Source organism: Cyprinodon tularosa, unplaced genomic scaffold (genome assembly GCF_016077235.1).
Source record: "Cyprinodon tularosa strain WSP-4 unplaced genomic scaffold, ASM1607723v1 ctg269, whole genome shotgun sequence".
NCBI classification, from domain to species: Eukaryota; Metazoa; Chordata; class Actinopteri; order Cyprinodontiformes; family Cyprinodontidae; genus Cyprinodon; species Cyprinodon tularosa.
In genome coordinates, this window is record NW_024038973.1 from 626,908 (window position 1) to 647,150 (window position 20,243).

The 20,243-nt window shown below is 38.5% G+C and overlaps 1 protein-coding gene across 1 annotated transcript; it reads right to left on the reverse strand.

The window, feature by feature from the left end:
- Positions 1–815: 815 nt before the first annotated feature.
- aifm1 (apoptosis inducing factor mitochondrion associated 1) lies at positions 816–18,004 on the reverse strand. The gene is made up of 18 exons (XM_038289447.1): positions 17,668–18,004; positions 11,809–11,939; positions 11,570–11,690; positions 11,442–11,465; positions 11,014–11,097; positions 8,080–8,195; positions 7,867–7,997; positions 6,276–6,366; positions 6,069–6,153; positions 5,925–6,001; positions 5,673–5,781; positions 5,453–5,560; positions 5,278–5,366; positions 5,055–5,195; positions 3,533–3,675; positions 2,891–3,015; positions 1,311–1,498; positions 816–1,223 (listed from the first exon to the last, which is right to left on the reverse strand). Exons 1-18 carry the CDS (start codon positions 17,753–17,755, stop codon positions 1,152–1,154), a joined length of 1,923 nt encoding a protein of 640 aa, XP_038145375.1. The 5' UTR covers positions 17,756–18,004; the 3' UTR covers positions 816–1,151.
- Positions 18,005–20,243: the final 2,239 nt, after the last annotated feature.

Genomic DNA, 20,243 nt, shown 5'->3' on the forward strand with positions numbered 1-20,243 from the left:
GATTGGCAGCAGAAACAATACTTAAACCTTTAGGCTAAATTTATGTTCCATGATTTAAATTTTGATGCACTGATGATGCGCATCGTTGCTCCAATTACCTCCAATGCAGCTCAAGCATAAACTAATTTCTAAAAGGTCTTTCGTCAGTCTCTGGTCTGTTTTTATCTCATTTTTGTTATGAAGGAAAATGTAAAGCCAGATGCTGAAGCTCATGTTTACTCCCCGCACGCACAGGAGGCGGCAGCTCCAACCACTTACTCGTGTAAAATTAATGTCAGACAACGCGATGGGATGTAACGGCTGCACGTGTTCGCCTCGCACTTGAAAGCCCCTTCTGCACTTTGCTTTGAGGCCCAGTGTCAAATGAAATCAAGGATGTGTAATAAAATAAAGCACAAGAGCCTTCGTAATAACAAGGAGCCCAAAATGGAAAAAATTCTGCATGCTTGCTCATTTTTTACTCTCAGAAAAAAAAAAAAATAATAGGCCAAGCTTCAATCTGGTCATTTTGTGGGAGTCGGACGCTAGATTTTCTAAATATAAACTTTGTCACTTTTTAAACATCACCAGCTGTTCTATTTCACACAATAAAAAGTGTTTTTAAATGAGCTGAGACATTAATTGCTCCCTCCATCTCTTTAGGAAGTGAAATGCCACGCAACATGGACTGATTCAAATTCCTGAGGACAGATGGAGTTGAAGCCCACTGACTGCAACAACCACCTAAAACGATCACAGCTCTGGATGGAGGTCACTGCAGCTGCTCATCACTGCCATTATCTGGAGGCAAAGCTGAAAAAAATCATCAAGTCCAATTTAAAAATAGCCTTTATTGTCGCTTTTCTTACATCAAGCTGCTCCGATCACACAGAGGGAGAGCAGTTCAGCTTTTTTTGTTTTTTTTTTGGGGTGGGGGAAATCACACAAATGACGGTGAAAGGAAAAAATGATGATCTTATGTGGGGGTAAACCCAAACACAAGCAAAATAAAACAGCAGATACAAACTCCAAATATGAAAATATCAACAGTTTAATACACATTGATCCTCTCATTTGGTAGACATGTTTCGTTTTAACGAAGGTGGCGATCACTGCCAGAGTTCGCTCTTTCTAAGTTAAACTCTCTCCCCTGAGTGTCAGCCTCCAGCAGCTTAGTCCTCGTGGATGTTGAACAGCTTTGCCACCTCGTTCAGATCTGCATGCTCCTCTCCGTCCTTAATGATCTACAAGTTAACACCAGAAAAAGCCTTAATTAAAAAGATCTTTTCAATCCTTCCAGTAACATGCAGGAGAAAAGCACGGGGTAGTACCTTTCTGGCAATGGGCATCCTGTTAAACACGTTCCACAGGATGATCCCCACCACCACTTTGTCTCTCAGGTAGAAGATGACTCCTTTTCCGTATTCGTCCTTGTGCTGGACGGCAGGAGACGGCGTGGTAGAGGCCACTGCGCTGGAAGCAGTGTCCTCCGTCTCACTCTCTGAGCGGATCCCAGTACCTGGAACACCATCAATATGAACCTTTGCTCACTTCATAACTTTCACTCTCATGCTACATTTGCACCTAAAGCAGCAGGAGCAGCAAAAACGCACGTGCTGCTTCATTTTTTATGCTTGTACAAGTTTAGTTCTGATGCGCGGTTGAAGCATCTTTGCTGCTCTAACTGCACGGTGGAAAAGTGGGTCTGATGCGCGTTGGGCGGAGCGACCCTATCCTTTCTTTGCCTTTAACAATGGCAGCTATATTTTCTGTGATCAGTGGGTAAAAAGTAGCTTTAATATGTTTTAAAGTGAGAAAGTCCACCTGAAAACTTCATCTGTGCAGTCAGTTCATCAAGGTTACAATCCTGCCTTCAAATATTATTTCGCTGTTGGATTTGCTCAGAACCCCTGTATACTGGGGTTGAACTGTCACTAGGAATCCTGTTCTACAGCAGCCTCTGGCCCAGTGGCCTCTCAGGGTTTTCAGCTACTGTTCGCAGCAGCTGGAAGTAGATGTTTACATTTTTCCCGTACGTAATCCAAACTTCAGGCACAAGATTAATAAAATTGAACATATTTTACTGGCAGGTTTCAACATTTTAAGTTAATTTAGGTGTTGATGAACTTTCTGTGGAGTGATCATAGTGATTTGTATTTTCCCAACTTCAGCAGCTGCTGCTTCTGAAGCGCGTTGCACGTGTCAGATGCTCAGAAGCTTATGACGCGCTGTTTCAGCTGCCAGGACGCGCTGCTCCTGCTACTCAAAACGCGGTGCAGGACCTTTTGCTGCACCTTGATGTGTGTCAACCATTGACTTTGCATGTAAAACAAGCTGCTTCTGCTGCCTGTGCTGCTTGTGGTGTGAACGTAGCATCAGCATTTATTTTTTCCACTGTATTATTATTTCCGCTCTAACAACGTAGTCCTTGCCTTGCACCATACATGCCGCAGATCAGCACAAAGTACAGCATGGTTCCCAAATGGAAGGAAAATGATCAATGTCTTTTTTTTTACATCAACACTTTACATGTAGAAATTTATCAGAGCTTTTTCTCATGCTTTTTACCAACTTGTTTAGCTATAATACTGTCTTCTGTCTCTCAGTACCTGCATCATTTATGTCCCAGTAAAAGAAAATATCTCTTGATTTACTTTTATTTTACTCAACCTTCTCTCAATAATGCCGTAATGCCCCTAATACAGCATCGATTTTCAATCGATCCTATCAATACTTTTTCAGGACTGGTTATAAGTTTTCAGCCCTACTAATATGGGATTGTACAGATTTCTGAGCAGGGCTGAAAAAAGCAAGGACTGGGACCGAAATGTACATTTTCACAAAAAAGAAAAATAATTGCCCTGGAATTTGGCATATTTCAGTCCAATAACCAAACCAAGAGCGCTCGTACCCGACTCCTCAGTAGCAGCTTTGGGCGTGTCCTTAGCAGTGGCCTTGGCAAACACTCCTACTGTCGGCAGGCTGCTGTCAACGATCCCAATAGCCTCATAGCCGACATCGGGTCCCAGATCACTCCTGTGAAAACAACAGATCTCAGAACAGCCGCTTCAGAACCAAATTATTATGTTGCAGTAAATAAACCATAAGTAGAACAAACTACAACTAAAAAGTATGACTGAACGATTTTGGTAAAACTTAAAAATAAAAAACTGCTATTTTGCTTTGATTTCTCTTTGCACTAACCACTAGCATGTAAATGTTTCACTGCAGGGTTTCATAGTTTTCATGACCTTGAGTTTATTAAAGTTTATTTATCCAGAGGCCAATTTTAGCAGGACTTTACTGTTACTGTTTCTATTAAATTACTTACTTATAGTCTATGTTAAGCGAATTACTGCCACCTAGAGGGCTGGACTCATCAGCTTCTTACTGTTAAATGGAATATGACGAAAACTGAGTGGATTTGAATATTTTGTTTAGTTAAAATTGCAAATATATTGCAAATGCAATTAACTGAAAAGCCCTTCCAAAAATTTAAAACACACAAACAAAAAAGAAAAATGATACAACTGCTTCTACATAATGAACCCACCAGAACATAGACTGATGCCAGTAAGGTTTGCTGGCTCCCGTCATGTTCTCTCCAGCGAGCCTCCCACTGACCACGGCATGGTCATGGTGCTCGACCCGCCGGCGGCCAAGCCTGATGTCATAGAAACAGGCTGCATCTCCAGCCTAATATAAAACAAAGAGGAATTTAGAAAAAAAGACCACTAAACATAGTTTATAAGACTCAATATTAGGAACACAAACATGGCACCTTTTCCTACTAAACTTTTTCTTCCACTAACTTTCTATTAACATCCTTGAATGCAGGAGTCTAAACAATGACTTTATTTAACAATACGCTTTGTGGCTTCCCCACACTGATTTCTAGAAATCTGTAAAGTCAGATTTTCTCTGTAGGTCAAATTATTTCTATTACATAACATCTATATTTTAAATGATTACTCACCACTTTGGTTTATGAGGCACTGAATGCTGTTGTAATTTACTGTATGAATAATATATCTATACTTTCTGAGATGAGGAAAATAAATTGTGGTTAGGATGGTCTTAAGGATTCAACAAACATTTGCTACTCATAAACTGGAAATTGATTAATTTTATTTGGTAATTTGTTCCATTAATAGAACCTCTATTAAAACAATTTTTTAACATGTTTAAATCATAATCCCTGCAGACTGTTTGGTGCCAGTGTTTTATTCTTTCATTAAATAATCCAACTTGGAAGAGGTACATGCAACAGAACTGCATTGGACCAAGAAATCATCTGACCAGAAGGGGGCACTATGATCAAACAGAAAATCCTTTTTCTGTCCCACAATGGGGAAATTCTGTAGCCTGGGTGCCATTCCGAACTTAGTCCCGCCCACAAGGTTTGAGGTCAGGAAGTTCGGTCTGGCTCTGCTCCATAGTAGCGCGAGTATTATCGCCCACTGTCAGGCGATCCAATCAAATTGTCAGGGCGGGCTTTATACTATGATGGACAGATGATCAACAGTAACGTCATCAACCACGTGACCAATGCGCGCTAGGGTGACAACAACAATGGCTGCCTGGAGAGTTGAGGTGAGTAGATTCTGCTATTAGGTCTGTTCTAGAAGATATCGACAGCAAATTAATTTTAAAAGAGGAACAGAGAAACGCGATCAAGTCTCATCTTCTTATTCTAGGCGTGAAACTGCACGCTTTGATTTTTGCTGACAACAACTAGGCCTCGTTTAACATACGTCACGCACTCCGTTGCTCTTATTGGTTGTAGGTCTATCCAATTGAGTGAAGAGGCATTTTTTTTCCTGGTTCGTTCAAAACACGCCCCATAATCACAGCTCTATGGAGCAGTATCAGACTCATATTCTGACTAGAATTGAGTAGGACTACGTCAGGCTAGAAATTCTGGTGTTACAGCAGCAAAATGAATATAGAAAAAAAAAGGTCAAATATCCAAAAGATCAAGAATTTAAACACCTTGAAAAACTAATGTCACCAAAATTATATATAAAAAAATCTTGGACATGGTTTAAATTCAGAAATGGGATTTTTTAACATACCACCCAAATGTTGGACCTGGCTTGCAGCTCCGCATTGACCCGATAGCCACCGAAGTCAGAGTCCACCTCCAGACCGGCTGACTTAGCAAGGTCCACATTTGGCTCCAGGCCGACAGCAGCAACAATGTGATCCGTCTTCACCTGCAGGGCAAAGATGAACAGTTCAGTGAGGGGAAGGTCTGGTTCTTTAGACCAGGACATGTTTGGCTAAAATGGGACCCACCAATCGTCCATCCTTGAGTTTGATTTCTAGTTTATCATCTTTGTAAGACACAGATTTCACCAGTGCTTCTGTGAGGACCTTCACACCCTCTAACAAAACATAGAAAAACGGTAATGAGAGGAAAAACAAAAACAAAGGTATTATATTAATATCACCAGGATAAATCAAGTTGTACCTTTCTTGACTTTTTCCGTTGTCCAGTTGCTCAGATATTCGGGGAGAACCTTGCCCATGTTGCCCTTCTCTGGGAACATCTGAATCACCTCTAACCCGGACTCTGTTGCTAAAAGCAGAGGGATGATGATAGACATATAAGCAGAAAGGTTTCTCCCTGTTACCTAGAACCATCAGTTTGATTTATCCTGAAACCTTCTCAGCTTGTCAAGCAGCCTTACATCTCCTGCCGAGCGCACAGGCCAGTTCACTGCCCAGGAATCCACCTCCAATAATGGTGATGGACTGCTTGTTCCTCGACACATTGTCCAGCGCTTTAAAGTCTTCGATCTGTTATTAAAAATAAAATCAAAATTCAAGATCAAAACAATGAATTTATATAAATACTGACTATATTTTGAATTGTGATCCATCCAGCTTTGCAGAAATAAAGCCCCTGCTAATCTTACGCCACCTAGTGGCCAAACTCTGACCTTGCGGAATAAAGTGGTCCTCTTCATCACCTCTTCTCCTGCTCTCTCGATTACCTGCAGATTCCTCGGGACCCCACCTGAAGAGAAGTCCTAATTAGATCCCATCACGCACAGGTCAATTAAAACTACATCCTGAATGCTTACCAGTAGCAATTAAACACTTGTCATAAGAAATCTCTGTATCGTCGTCCAGTTTTACTTTGTTTCCTCTCACATCCATATGAACCACCTGAAACGCATAAATATGTTGTATTATTAATGTCTGTGTCACTGAGCTTGGATGCATCTAAATGAAAACATGTAAAGTTAGTCCAGTGTTTCATCCTATTACCATTAGCTCTATAAACCAACCTTTCTGCTAGCGAGGACCGCTACTCCCCCATTTTCAGCACTATTCAAATCCTCTGGATCGATGTAAAATGATGGCGGCTGAAAGTAGATGCTGTCAAATAAACACAGCAGGGTTAAAAGGAGCAGTAGCCAGAAGATATCGACCCTTTTGGTCCAGATTTAACCACAGATCATCAAAATAAAAGCTAATTTTGGAAAAAGTCATCACATGTCCAGGAATGAACGCACAACTGGCCTCCAAACTAACTTTATCCATCAGCAGCATGGCTACGGCCTGTCGGGGTCTGATTCCTTCTACTTAGTCAAACCCTCTAAAAAGCAGCTGAGAAGATAAAAAGGAAACCAGTCAATCAGTCTGCAGACCATACAGTTTTTGAAAAACTGCAGATGGAGGACTTTACTTCATTTTCTATTTTTCCATATTGTGGAGACAGAAAATAATCATGTTTGTGGAAAAAAAAAAATTCCTCTATTATTTTCTTATTCCTCCCATCCTGTCGCCTTTTGCACAGCAAAAAAACTAAATAAAAGTACTAAAATAGTAAAATTTGTAAAAGTAATAACATTTCTGGCTGCATTTAAATACAGAAAGAAGATTCTGCTGGTCTGGACTGGGCTGCACAGGACAGACTCCATCAAATAAATCTGGTAATAATGTTTTTGTCATGGCAGATAATTAATTACCTCTGCTGTCCATTTTAGATGCTAAATCAAACACTGAACAAGTCACAGGTCTGCATGTGAACCATCCAAATCTAAATACCTTCTGCCTAACTTTGTGTTTCACTGTATTTATTCAAGTCTGCAGAGATCAGCTGCAATAAATGAGGGAAAAAAAATGTAAAAAGAGGTATGGTCGGTGATATTTGCAATGTCATTGACCCATATTTGTATTTCTTTCCTCCTGTTTATTAGTGCAAAAGAGCTTAAAAAAATGTTTCTGGTTTGTTCATCAATGTCTGTCATTCTAAGCAAACTTTTAAAATCATATCGGACACACCATTGATACACAAACACCAGCAGTGCAGACCTGGTGTGTTTGGGCATTTATTTAAATCAGTCCATCATGTCTCCTGTTCTGTTTCCAATATCAGGAGTGGTTTAGCATCACACCTCTGGAGCCTAAAACGTGCAAACATTAAATGGACTTTTTGTTCAGTAACTACAATCACTGCCCTGGAAGCACACAGAGTTTCACAAGCTGAGGATGAACAGTTTCTAAGAACAGGGAGATTAACTTTTTCTTTTTATGGACATTAAATCTAATTATTTTGTGACATTTGCTGTTCGTTCCTGTCAGTTTTATAGCCTCATTAAGACACTATGAAGATTAGTACTTGCAGCATCACACCAATGCATCTCCATCTATGCTAAACTGAACAAAAGCTAATCCCAGCATCTGTCCAGAACAATGACTGAACTTTCTAATAATGTCAGAAAGGTCACAAGTGAAATTCATCAACTAATTCAGAGCAAAGGAAACAACTCATAGTTAAGAGGGACAGAGATATAAAACTACTCAAAAACAGAGTTACTAAAAAGGTTGAAGTAAAAAATCTACAAAGGTTGCATGAGAGGACTGGGAAACCACCTTCTCTCCTTCCCGTTCCACTGTTTGAACCGCAGAGTTTCTGTGACGCTTGGGTCGTCAGAGAACCACAGCTCCTTAGAGAGAGGAGGCCTCATATATGGAAGATCTGGCTCATCAGTCACGATCAGCACCTGCAGCAGCAGCAATGTTACCAGTGAGGAACACTAATTATTTTCTATACTTGTTTGATAAATACACAGAAGCCTGACTGACCTTGGCACCAGGGTCTCTGGCTCGGATAGAGCGAGCAGCAGCGAAAGAGGCCGTACCTCCACCAATCAGCAGGTAGGGGGCGTGTGAGGGCAGCTTTGGAGAGGCAGGTTTGGAGGCTATGTAAGAAAAAAGGAGCAGGTCAGAGGGATAAAAATAAGAAGCACAATTAGTCTATGATCCCATGGTGGTAACAGACATGTCCATGTGGAATAAAACTGGAGGGAAAGGAGATCATTTACACAAGTAAAATAAACTCTGATCATTGCAGAATCAAATGGGGAACATCGAAATAGTCACTAGGAAAAAAACAGTGGTTAGGAGTGACAAAGGACAACATCATCGTGGATTTGGTGCCATTTTACCACTAAAATCAAATCTACTAACAAACTTAAACTTCAATTCACTTTATTTATAAAGCGCCAATTCACAACGCACGTCATCTCAAGGCACTTTACAGTTCACCAGATCAAACAGTCAAATTGATTTAAAGTTTACTATATAAGGAAAACCAGTTGATTGCATCGACTCATTGACTCAAAGGCAATCCCTAACACTAAGCATGCTTGTAGCGACAGTGGAGTGGAAAAACTCCCTTTTAACAGGAAGAAACCTCCAGCAGAACCAGACTCAGTGTGAGCGGCCATCTGCCGAGGCCGACTGGGGTTCAAGAAGACAGAAGCAGAGATGCAAAATGCAACTGTAAAAGCCCCCGTCTAGGAAACACACAGGCAGGCAGACGAGCTGAAGAGAGCAGTCACCATCAGAGAAACAGGACTACACTGAAAAAAAGGCAGATCTCCCACATCTATAAACAAAGGTGTTGATGATCTGATGGTGATGATAGAGAGACAGAGACAGTCTGCATGCCTTAGTGCTCGTTTTATTCGCCTGTATATTGACTATATAGACTGTATAGACTGTCTATATAGACTGTATATGAATATTAAACCTCTGTTCTTTGGATGGGTTAGCCAATACTTTGGAATATATAACGAATTTTAAGCCCTCTTTGGGCCAATTTCAAACCTATGTTGACACGTATTGGGGGGGGGCACCTATCCTATGGTTTATCGTCTTACATCTCTACTCATGATGACAGTTTTGATTTAGTTTCCAAACAATAAATATGAATCATAAACGATAAAGAAAAAATTAAACTGAACTGTTAATCTATTTTTAATATTTCCATTTTTTGTCCTCATATTTTTTTTCCATTTCGGTATTGGCCAATTCAAAATATGTTTAAAACTAGGGATGCACGATATAATCTGCCCCCTAATGGTATCGGTCTGTATCGGCCTTAAAACTGAATATCGGCCACCCCACCGATATTTAACCCGATATTTGATCAGCTTCTGAGTTTCTAAAGTCTAAAAAAAAAAAAAATACTAGTTCTTCTTCTTCTTCAAAAACTTCTTTTTTACAGACTTAAAAACTTCTAAAGATGAGGGAAAAAATATTGATACATTAAAATATCACAATATCTTCATATGCTGATATATTGCCATTTAAAAACACCATATCAATCTCTTTTACTAATGAAATATTGCTATATGTCATCGTTATGCTACAAAATCCCCTGAAAATTCACGAAATTTTGCCATATTCTTATATGTTGATATATTGACGCGGTATCGATCTATTTTACTAACAAAATCTCACAAGAATTTGCAAAATATCATGAGAGTTTGTAACAGAACGATGAAATTTCACGAGATTTTGAAAGTAAAATAGATCGATACCGTGTTTTTTTTTTTTTTTATCTATTAGATATCAGCATATGAAAATATATTTGAGTATATTATTTTTCAAAGTGTCAGAAATGGATAACAAAACTGCTATTTTCAATGGCTACTTATTTTTGTCCAGCTTTAACATCAGTATCGGTATCGGTTATCGGCTACGAGTTTTAAAATATCGGCATATCGGATATCGGCCAAAATCCCAATATCGTGCATCCCTAATTAAAACAGTTGATAAAGAATGTTCTTTATGTAGCTGGTGTCCTGAAGAAGCCTGTTTCAAATGTTTATATTTTTCTAGAATAGTGTTAGCCATACGATATCCGACCGAGCTGTGTGGCAGGCTGACCGAATACATTCTGGTCTTTAAAAGCAAAAAAAGCATTCCTCTTTTAGAAACCCCATTTCTTTCAAGTTTCTGGACAGAAGAAATATTTGTCTTCGAAAACTCAACTTCTTCCCAGATGATGGATCCAGAACAAGAACTTTTTTTGTTCCTCACAGCGCTGGGAGAGAAACAAACCCCTGTTTTGGGATCATTTTTATATCCCCTGTGGTTTGTGTCAAACTCCTGAGGTCATTCAGACCAAGTATTAGTTTAACAACTTCAACCACCCTTTCAGGTTTATTATCAGGCATAAAGAGCATGTAGATCACGCCACAGGACAATTGTAAAAGGATGCGCTACAGTAACAGTAGGGGGTGCTGTTTTCTTCTCTGTCACCTGATCATAAACTGTAAATGCAAAACATGTAACACGCATAAATTAAGGTTTGCACTAATAATGGAGGGGATCCATGCTTTGATTCGGGAATATTTACACTGGCAGAACCACAACTGGAAGAGCAGCATAAATAAAAAAGTAGTCCAGCACAGATTCAGGCCTTCACAGAAAGTTCCTAAAAGGACACATGGCAGCGAACAGGCTGGCATATTTACAAAGAGAAAAAAAAAAAGTGACCTACAAAAAAACAGAAGTTAAGTTAGTTTCCAAAAGCTGCAGCGAAACTGTAAACAGTGTTACATAAAGATGCATGCGGCACAGCAGTGTCGTCCCGGTTCACTGGGGAACTTTCAAAGAATCTGGATAGAGACCACGGAATAAGAACAGAAAAACACTCGTGCAGTTTAACCTCAAAGATATCAGTTTTAACAGGAGGCAGAGTAAACCATGCATGGGTTAAAAACTAACCTGGAGACTGTTCAGTGGTTTCGCTGGGAGCTGCTGCTTCAGCGACCTCAGCCGCTGGGACTTCAGGTTTCGGCTCTAGGTGGGCTGAGTAACAAACAGAAACATTGGATAACTCGTGTACTTCCTCTGCATTTGTTCTCTCTGGCTGCTAAAACAAATCCCCTCTTTAGGGAAAATAACATTTATCTTATATATAATATAAATGTTCCCTGATAATAATCAGATAAATAAAAAAATATATAATCTTTAGTTAAAGTGATTAATCATAATATGCATATGTGGCAGTAAAGAGGGAGCTGAACTGAGAGCTGCAGAGTCAGTTTCTCTAATTAAAAAAAGACAAAAAGCTTAAATGATTTACATTGTATACAATTCTGACTATGTGGAGAAAATCCTGATCTCATCTTAGACATAAAGGAAGCACTCACCCTCTGTCTGTGCAGCTTCAGCAGCTAAAGCACAAGGAGAATTAAAATAAGCCCATTATGTTCCATACACATATATTTAAATGTCCCTATATAACAGAGATAAAGTTATTCCTGGATAAGGAGCTGACCAGGGGGTTCTGTTTGGAGCGGTGTGGCTGCTTGTTTCGCGGCTGATTTCTGCCTCCTGGAGGAGATCTCTGCCAAACGTTCCTGATGTCTTTGCTGGTCTCGCTTTAGGGTAACGACAGCCTGCAAAACATTAAAATAATAACTTTTCAACTTAGGAGCAGACTAGGGGTTTTTATGCTTTCCAGACATTTAGGAATCCTCGTTTGTTGTTTTGCCACAACAGATTTAGCTAACTCACGTATGTTAGGCCACCAACAAAGGCTGCTCCGACTAGGAGGGCGTATTTCAGGTTGTCTCCACCTCCACCCGCTGGCCCCGTGGACATGTGAGCCACAGGCACACACAGTGGTGTTCTGGCATTGTTTAAGCCTGGAAAAAAGAATCATTTATAGAACTGCTCTGATATAAAGGATTATACCATCAGTTAAAAAGCCTTTCTGATGATCCTTGTTTTTGGGCTATTCTCTAGGAGAAACAAATACATAGAGTTTTTCCTCAACTGTTAAATAACATGTTTAAATGCATAAAACATGGGTAACCAATTAAAATTCAGTGGGGTCTGAATAACCAGTAAAGGTCTGGAGACATTTTTAATTATAATCTGTTAGTTTAAACAGAATTTACCACCGAAATAAAATGAGGTGTTTATGCATCCACGTTGAATATATTTATTGAATAAAAAAAATTCATTTTATTGAATAATAAAAAAAATTATATATATATATATATTTTTTTTTTTTTTCTTTTTAACATTTTCTATTTTAAAATCTAAAATGTTTGTTTAAGTAGAGTACAACAAAATTGGTATATAGACAATTTCCTGATTCACATTTTTTACAAAAGCACCTGAACTGACCGTTTGTTTCTTCCTGTTTTATGGCTTAATGAGAGCAGTGGGCTTTATGCTGCCCTGCAAGGCTTTAAACTTGGGTTTGATTGGAGACAAAGCCACATATCAAGGAGCTTATTTTGAGCCTGGATCCATATTTATGTTTATGGTGGTGAATCCTGCTTCACAGCAGCAGGTTGAGCCGAACCTACTCAAAATGTGCAGGGTCATTTTTGAGCACACCATTTCACTCTTCTTTCACCAGTTCACCGCGGTTCTTCCAGCAGTCCACACTTTCTCTGCTTTCTTTTTCTCTTTCGCTTTCTTCTTTCCCATAGCCTGCCTTGCCAAAGATTTGCCTGCTGTGTCTAAAAGTAGCTAACAGCAGCTAACAGCTCTTTGGCTAATTCGTATCACATGCAGCCTGGAGCCTCCGGAGGGCTTTACCATATTAACAGGAGAAGCAGCGCAAGTGAAGTAAGACACTGTCATCAGACAACATGTGGTAATCTATAAATGTTTTAAATCAGGTTGAGTCCGGATGAGCCAGCAGGTGGGTCCGAATTTGTTAATCCGTGACCTCTGGCATACAGCGCAAAAAGTCCATCTATTAATTTTCTTTTCCAGCATAATAATCTGGTGCAGGACCCTGCAGGGACTCTAATGCCGTTCAAACTAATAGCAGAGTTTCTTAAGTTTAGTCTAATATGGTTTTCTTCTCTCTTTCAAAGCTTAAACTCATAATTTAAGCTCTAGTAAATTCTCCTTCAAATAGTAATTTATAGCAGCCATTTAAACGAATATTCATGTTTTTATGACTACATGACCCAGAGAACCAGCAGAGAATAAACTCCAGGTCAACGCTGACCAGCTTCTTTGTCCTCTCCACAGCATGATTCTGCCAGCACCGTGTTCTAACATTAGGATGGAATGAACAGAGTCACCTATCATTTATAGCTTTAGCATGGCAGCCTAAAGGATTGAACATCAGCCTTTTGGACACTGTTGGGAATTTTTAGCACCCATAAACACCGGCGATAAAGATGGAACAACTGTTGACACAATGCCCACCTGAGCTACAGATCTCTGCAGCTCCTCCAGAGTTCCCAGACTGACTGCTTTCCTACTTAAAGCTTTATCTGCCCGACTTCTCCTCTTCCATCCAGCTAAGTCCATGATACTAAGAATGAGCTAAAATTCAAGCAGCGTGAGGAAAGCTTGTACACCCACAGTTTCTTCCCATCACTTTGAACATCATGCTTCAAGATATATATAATTTATGCTTCCCTCTTTCTGTTAAGACCTATGAGCATTTCTTCAACTGTTAAACTGACCTAATTCCCTTGGAGTTTACATTAGAGCCGCATTTCCCAGCCCTCCTAAGTTGTTTGGCTAGGGAAACATTGACAGGTGCCTGGAAATCAATAATTTAAAACACTCTTGGAAAAATCTAATCTCTGTTGGACAATGTCAGGATGAAGAAGTTGCAGTGCTGTACCTTAAGTTTAGAAACAAGCGTTATAGAAGATCCATCCTCCCAGCAATGGATGGGCTTAATAAAATCCCTGCTTCCAGCAAGCTCAATAAGTTGGTTACACCCCAGGTGTTAACATTCTAGCTTTTATTTTTGCTTTTTTCAGCCACAGTTGTTAAATTTGCGGTTTTTAATACATCACAGCTGGTAGAACGTTTTGGAGAATTGCATCGTATTTTTTTTCTCCTGAAATCTAAGGATTTCTCCTAATCTAAGGATTTGAATTTCAGCATTAAGAAGAGCTTTCCTCTCCATTCCTTCTAGCCTTAGTGATGTTAGATTGTTTTGCTCCGTTAGGGATAACTGATTTTACTGAATGTCTCGAGCTTCAGTCGGGAGGTAGCTTTTTTTTTTCTCCCTTCATTCCTGTTCCAAAAATAATCCTTTTTTTTTTATTTAAGTGAACTTTCTTTAATTAAAGCTGGTAACATTTTAAACTAACTCTAAAGAGGAACTGTTTTAATGCTTAAAGCATGTTTAAGTTGTCTTTACAAGATTCAGCCTCCATATGACTTCCATCCTAATTTCAGAATTGATGAATGATTATTTTAGTAAAAAAAAAAAAAAAAAAAAGAGGGCAAACTACACCCAATTTTGTTTCAACAGAATGTTCTCTCACAGTTGAAAACAGTTGATGTGAAAATAAATTCTATAGTTACAAATCTCTCCTTTTAATTCAACTATATTATTTTTAGCTTTTTCAAGGTCAGTTCAATCTCAAAAACTCACACGGAGAGAAAAGACAATTAGAAGAAATGTATTTATATAATTACTTAGTCTTTGGCGCTCAGACCTCAGCAGGAAACATAGCACCGAATTTTGATAGATATGCATGAACAGGAGCAAAGAATAGGGCTGTTTCCCTCCCAGGCCTGAAACTGGTGGTGGAGTGGAGATGGTTAGTGAGACGGTCTGCTGAGCTTTATGGTGAGATCCAGCGGACTGCGTGAGCTGATATTAGAGCTTCACTCAGGGACCCGGAAGATGGAAGTCCAGTTGGATAGAATAGGTTGAGAGAACCTGTCCATGATGAGCAAGCATGAAGCGACAGTGGAGAGGAAAAACTCTCCATTGGGAAGAAACCTCTGGCAGAACCAGACACTCTGAGTAAGTTTTAGCTACGATGGAGGAGAAGGGGATGGAGGTGGGTTGAAACGGGGTCATCTGAGTGAAGTCAAACTGCCCAACACTGCCTGTGCACTAGGTAACAGACGAGTTGCTGATCAGAGGCCTTTTAAGATGAACTTTGGATGCCGCTTGGCTCTCATGGAGGCGTGGTTCAAAGCTGATTGGCTGTGTTATAGGCAGATGAAGGCGAGTAATCAATTTATTCAGTTGAACTTCTGCCTATAGGGCTCCATTTAACAACAAATCTCTAAATCTGACTACTTTACAAGCCAAACAGATCCCCTAACAAAAATTACTGAGACTTTTATTCTTGGTCTAATGGCATTATATCCATGTCCCTTTAATACTGTTTTAGATTAATTAATTTGCATGAAATCTATGCCTGTAAAAAAGCATGCTAATACATATGTCCCAATATAAAATGCACCATTAAACCCTGGGAGGCAGGGTTCCTACAACATAAGGCAGGACTTTTTTCAAGACTTTTAAAGACTTTTTAATGCCACTTTAAATAAAAAATTATACCTGGCTGTGCAGTATGTGCAGTATCGGCCCATACCGATCTGTTTGAAACTGATGTGTGTGTGTACATATGAAGAACAGCATAATACTTAGATGTAGAACAATTTCTATCATGGTTTTGTCAAGCTGCTGCCTACCTTTGTGAAGCAGGAAAAAGACTAATAAAAGTGAATCCAGTAGAACTATTTATTGCCTACCAGGAATGGGTGACCATAGTTGAATAAACTTTTGGCTCCTAAAATGGTATCGGTGCCCTATTTGTCGGTACTGGCCAATACGACCATGTTAGTGTTGAATCAGGGCCCCATCAGATACTGGTATTGTTGCAACACAATTTGTAACAATTAGTGAACTGAATTCACTAACTTTTTTGTTCCTTTCTCAATCGCTCTACTTTAAATCTCTTTTATCCAGAGATTTGGTTCTACTGGAGCTGTTGTTGATGTGAGAGATGCTGTGGAGGCGTTGCAGAGCAAAGGTGGAACAGAATGGAGAAATACCTGCTGCTTCTCCATAACTTCATTTTGAAGCTTTGAGTTTCCCAAATGTGTCTCCACTGCCTTGATTCCTATCATGCTTCATCTACATTCCCTGGCAGTGGTTTCAGCAGCATGCAGAAAACTCTTGGACGGATAGCCTATTTTTTGTTGAATTTAAACTTCACCACGTTGTCCAGATAAAAAGTTAGTGGCACATCACCTATAGGTCCGGGTGCAACGTCGTTTTTATTAGGGCTGGGTAAAAAAAAAAAAATTCGATTTTGAATCGATTCCTTTACATTTTTGCAAAATCGATGTCTAGGGAATGAGATCGATTAGTTTTATAGTGACGCACGTGACGTTCACATTAAAATAAGCAGGAAAGATACACTCAAGATGACTTCAAGCCAGACAGCTGTAAATATTGCCAATAGGCTGACCGGAGACGTTAACAAATGGGGGCTGACCAGCAAACACCCTGTAGTTGTTACAGACAACGCTGCAAATATGGTTTGTTCAGTGAGGATAATGCAGCTGATGCATGTGTCCCCTCCGTGTCACGTCTGCTTGCTCGAGTGAGGCTTTGCCTTTTCACAAACAAGTTTGCACTTTTGAGACAGTTTTGTTCACATCTGAAGTTTAAACTGTCCGATTTACAAGTTTGCATTTTGTGTTTAATATGAAAGGGGAAAAAAAATACATGAGTATTTTGAAAAACAGTTGAACCATTTTCATTACTGTAAAAACAGATTGAATCGAAATTAATCGATTTAGAACTGTATGAATCAAACTCAAATCGATTCAGGACTTTGGCGAAAATACCCAGCCCTAGATTTTATTGGTTCCGCTATCGGGACGGAACCAATAATAGTTATAGCGAGCGGTTCGGTAAATGTAAGAAAAAATAATGTCAATTATTGTAACGTAAATAAAATCCTATTGATGATATGGCAACAATTTTAAGACCTAAGAAAGACTGATTTCAGACTTTTTAATACCAATTAAGGCCTTGATTTTATATAGAAGAATTCAATGCCTTATAAGACTTTTTAAGGATGTGCAGGAACCCTGGGGAGGAATAAATGGACACCTCTTGCAAATGAGGGCAGCAGAAACCCATGTTCATAAAGAATTAGGCTGGCTATAAATAGTAATAATAGTAATAATTTTGTTTTTTGTTTTTTTTGGTGTTAGAATAGTCTTGCATACTATATGATGTAATTTCAGTGCCTGATCCAATCCTTCCAGGATCTCCAAAAGGGGGTGGAAATGTAATCACTGAGATAAGAGTGGATCCATGTGGTAGCAATCAGAAGGAAGGTCACAGAACATCTGTCTACTAAATAATGCTTTCTATGGGCCACATGTAACATAAAAAACAATAAACACTAAGTTTTAACTGTGTTAATCATTAAGAAACATGTGTGTCAACATGTCCTAATTAGCTAGTTAGCTTTCCATTAAAAACAAAGGTTATTTTAAAAACAATCACAAAAAAGCACCCAGAGAGTCAGAACGGTATCCTAATGTTTAGATGTATCAAATCAAAGCATCGTGTTAATAAGCTAACCGGAAGACTACAAGGTAACCAGTGAGTTCACCTACCTGTTCTCCTCACGTTCTGCCGGCAGACAGCTGACGAGGCTCTAGCTAGAGGGGTTAGCTTCTTCCATACATTCCTACATGTCAGCATGGTGGCTCAGCTCTTCTCCAACTGCTCCCGGATACACTGCCGACAGGTCGGACACAAAGCTAGCTACAATTAAAGAAGTCCGTTGGAGAACTAGCAGCCGCACACACTGCACGCCAAGGCCACAGACAGGTCATACGTTTCAATGGAGTGCTGGGTAATAGCAGACACTGTTTGGAGAAGGAGATTAGCCGCCTGTAACGGTTGCTAACCAGGATTACACCTTGGGGGGGAAAAGATGGCGGCGGAAATAAAACATCTCTAACGAGAAGGATGGCAAAGATTTAAGAACGCGTTATATATGTGTCTAATATATTAGCTTATATATATACAGTAAAATGTATACTCAAACACTTTAAATGTTTAAATGGAAGGGAAAACTTCAGGTTTGTGTCTGACACTTCACCTGGTATTCTTCTTCTTCTTCTTGTCGAGTTTTATGGCGGTTGGCAACAAACTGTTAGTAGCATTACCGCCACTTACTGGTATGGAGTGTGGTTCGTGATGGTTTAAATATTTATCCTGATACATTCTACCCTAACTTCTTCTAAACATACATTCACACATTCACACTTAAAAATATATACATATTTGTGCACAGCTTTGTATATCATTCCTTCACTTACAAACACACTTACTATAATTAAATTCTATGGAATAATTTCGTTTTCTTTAGAAATCGAATAATTATTTGTATGTGTTTACTCCCTAAAATTTTCCTCAGTATATCTAATAAATTAACCTTCTCCTTAATGTCTTCAAACTCTCTTCTCATATATCTTCTCTCTCTTTCATATTTATGACATTCTAATATAACATGTTCTATGGTTTCATATTTATCACAGAAATCACATTTGCCCGTTTTATGTTTTTCTATTTTAAAAAGTGTATAATTAAGTCCTGTATGACCAAATCTTAACCTTCTTATCACTCTTTCCTCCTTTCTATTTCTTCTTCCATTTCTTCTTTCTCCTGCCATCTTCTGAATTTTATAAAACCATCTTCCTGTTTTATCTTCATCCCACCTTTTTTGCCAAATTTCCATAAGTTTCTCTTTAATAATACTCTTTCCTTCTGATTTACTTATTTTAACTATAAAACTAATAGAATGCTTAATTGCCCTTTTTGCCATTTTATCTGCCCTCTCGTTTCCTACTACCCCAATATGTGCTGGAACCCACACAAATGTAACTATCAGCCCCATGTTTCGTATTCTGAACAGTGTATGATTTATTTCTAATAAAATGTCCATCCTACTATCGGTTTGGTTATTTTTTAAACTTAACAATGCAGAGCTTGAATCTGAACATATTATTGTTTTTAATGGTTTTATGTCTTCTACCCATTGTAACGCTAATAATTTTGCCAACATTTCTCCTGTGTATACTGATAATCCATCTGTAATTCGTTTTCCTATTTTTATATTGAATTCTGGTACTACAAATGCTATTCCTAGTTTCTCAGTTATTTTTGATGCATCAGTATAAATTTGAATATATTGATAATAACTGTCTAAATGTAACTGTACTAAATTAATATCTACCGTGTACGATTTATCTTGTTTCTTTTCCATTAGTGACATATCTACTGTTGCTTCTGGTAGAATCCAGGGAGGTATAATTGATATTGGTGTTGTTTGACTCATTTCTAAACTATTCATTTTAATTTTTTTTATTTTATTTTCAATTGTCCATCCAAAACTCCTCATTTCTTTCTTTTCTTTTTCCCAGCATGGATTTAAAATGTCCAAAGTTGGGTGATCCCCATTATTTCCTTGTAAATTTAACCAGTAATTGATTTCTAATTTTGTTCTTCTTAAATCTAATGGCATTTCTCCCATTTCTATTTCTAATGCTGCTGTTGGTGTGGTTTTAAATGCTCCAGTACATAATCTTAGTGCCTGATGTTGGATAATGTCTAATTTGGTTAGATGTGTTTTAGCTGCTGAACCGTACACTAAACAACCAAAGTCTATGTTGAATCTTATCATACTTGTGTAAATCTGTTTTAGTGATTTCCTATCTGCTCCCCAGTCACTGCCAGCCAAACATCTCAAAATATTCAAGATTTTCTTACATTTATCAACAACTTTTTGTATATGTATATGCCATTTTAATTTTTCATCAAACCATAATCCTAAAAATTTTATACACTTTACCTGCTCTAACTCTTGTTTATATAATTTTAATTTTATTTCCTTGTTTATTTTTTTCTGAGTAAATAACATTACTTTTGTTTTATCAACTGAGAACTTAAATCCCCATTGCAACGCCCATTTCTCTATTTCAATAATAACCTTTTGTAATTTTTTAACAATAAAATCAACATTTTTCCCTCGTTTCCAAACAGCTCCATCATCTGCAAATAGTGAACACCCCATGTCTTTTTCAATATCTTTAAATACATCATTTATCATAATTGAGAACAATAGTGGACTTATAATACTCCCCTGTGAAGTTCCATTTTCTACTTTATATTTTCCTGAAGTAGT

Coding starts and splice junctions, on each gene's coding strand:
- aifm1 (XM_038289447.1), bottom strand. CDS start 17,755: ATGCTGACATGTAGGAATGTATGGAAGAAGCTAACCCCTCTAGCTAGA. Junction 8,196..11,013: donor AACCACTGAACAGTCTCCAG/GTTAGTTTTTAA, acceptor TTTCTTACATAG/CCTCCAAACCTGCCTCTCCA. Junction 5,367..5,452: donor AACGGAAAAAGTCAAGAAAG/GTACAACTTGAT, acceptor ATGTTTTGTTAG/AGGGTGTGAAGGTCCTCACA.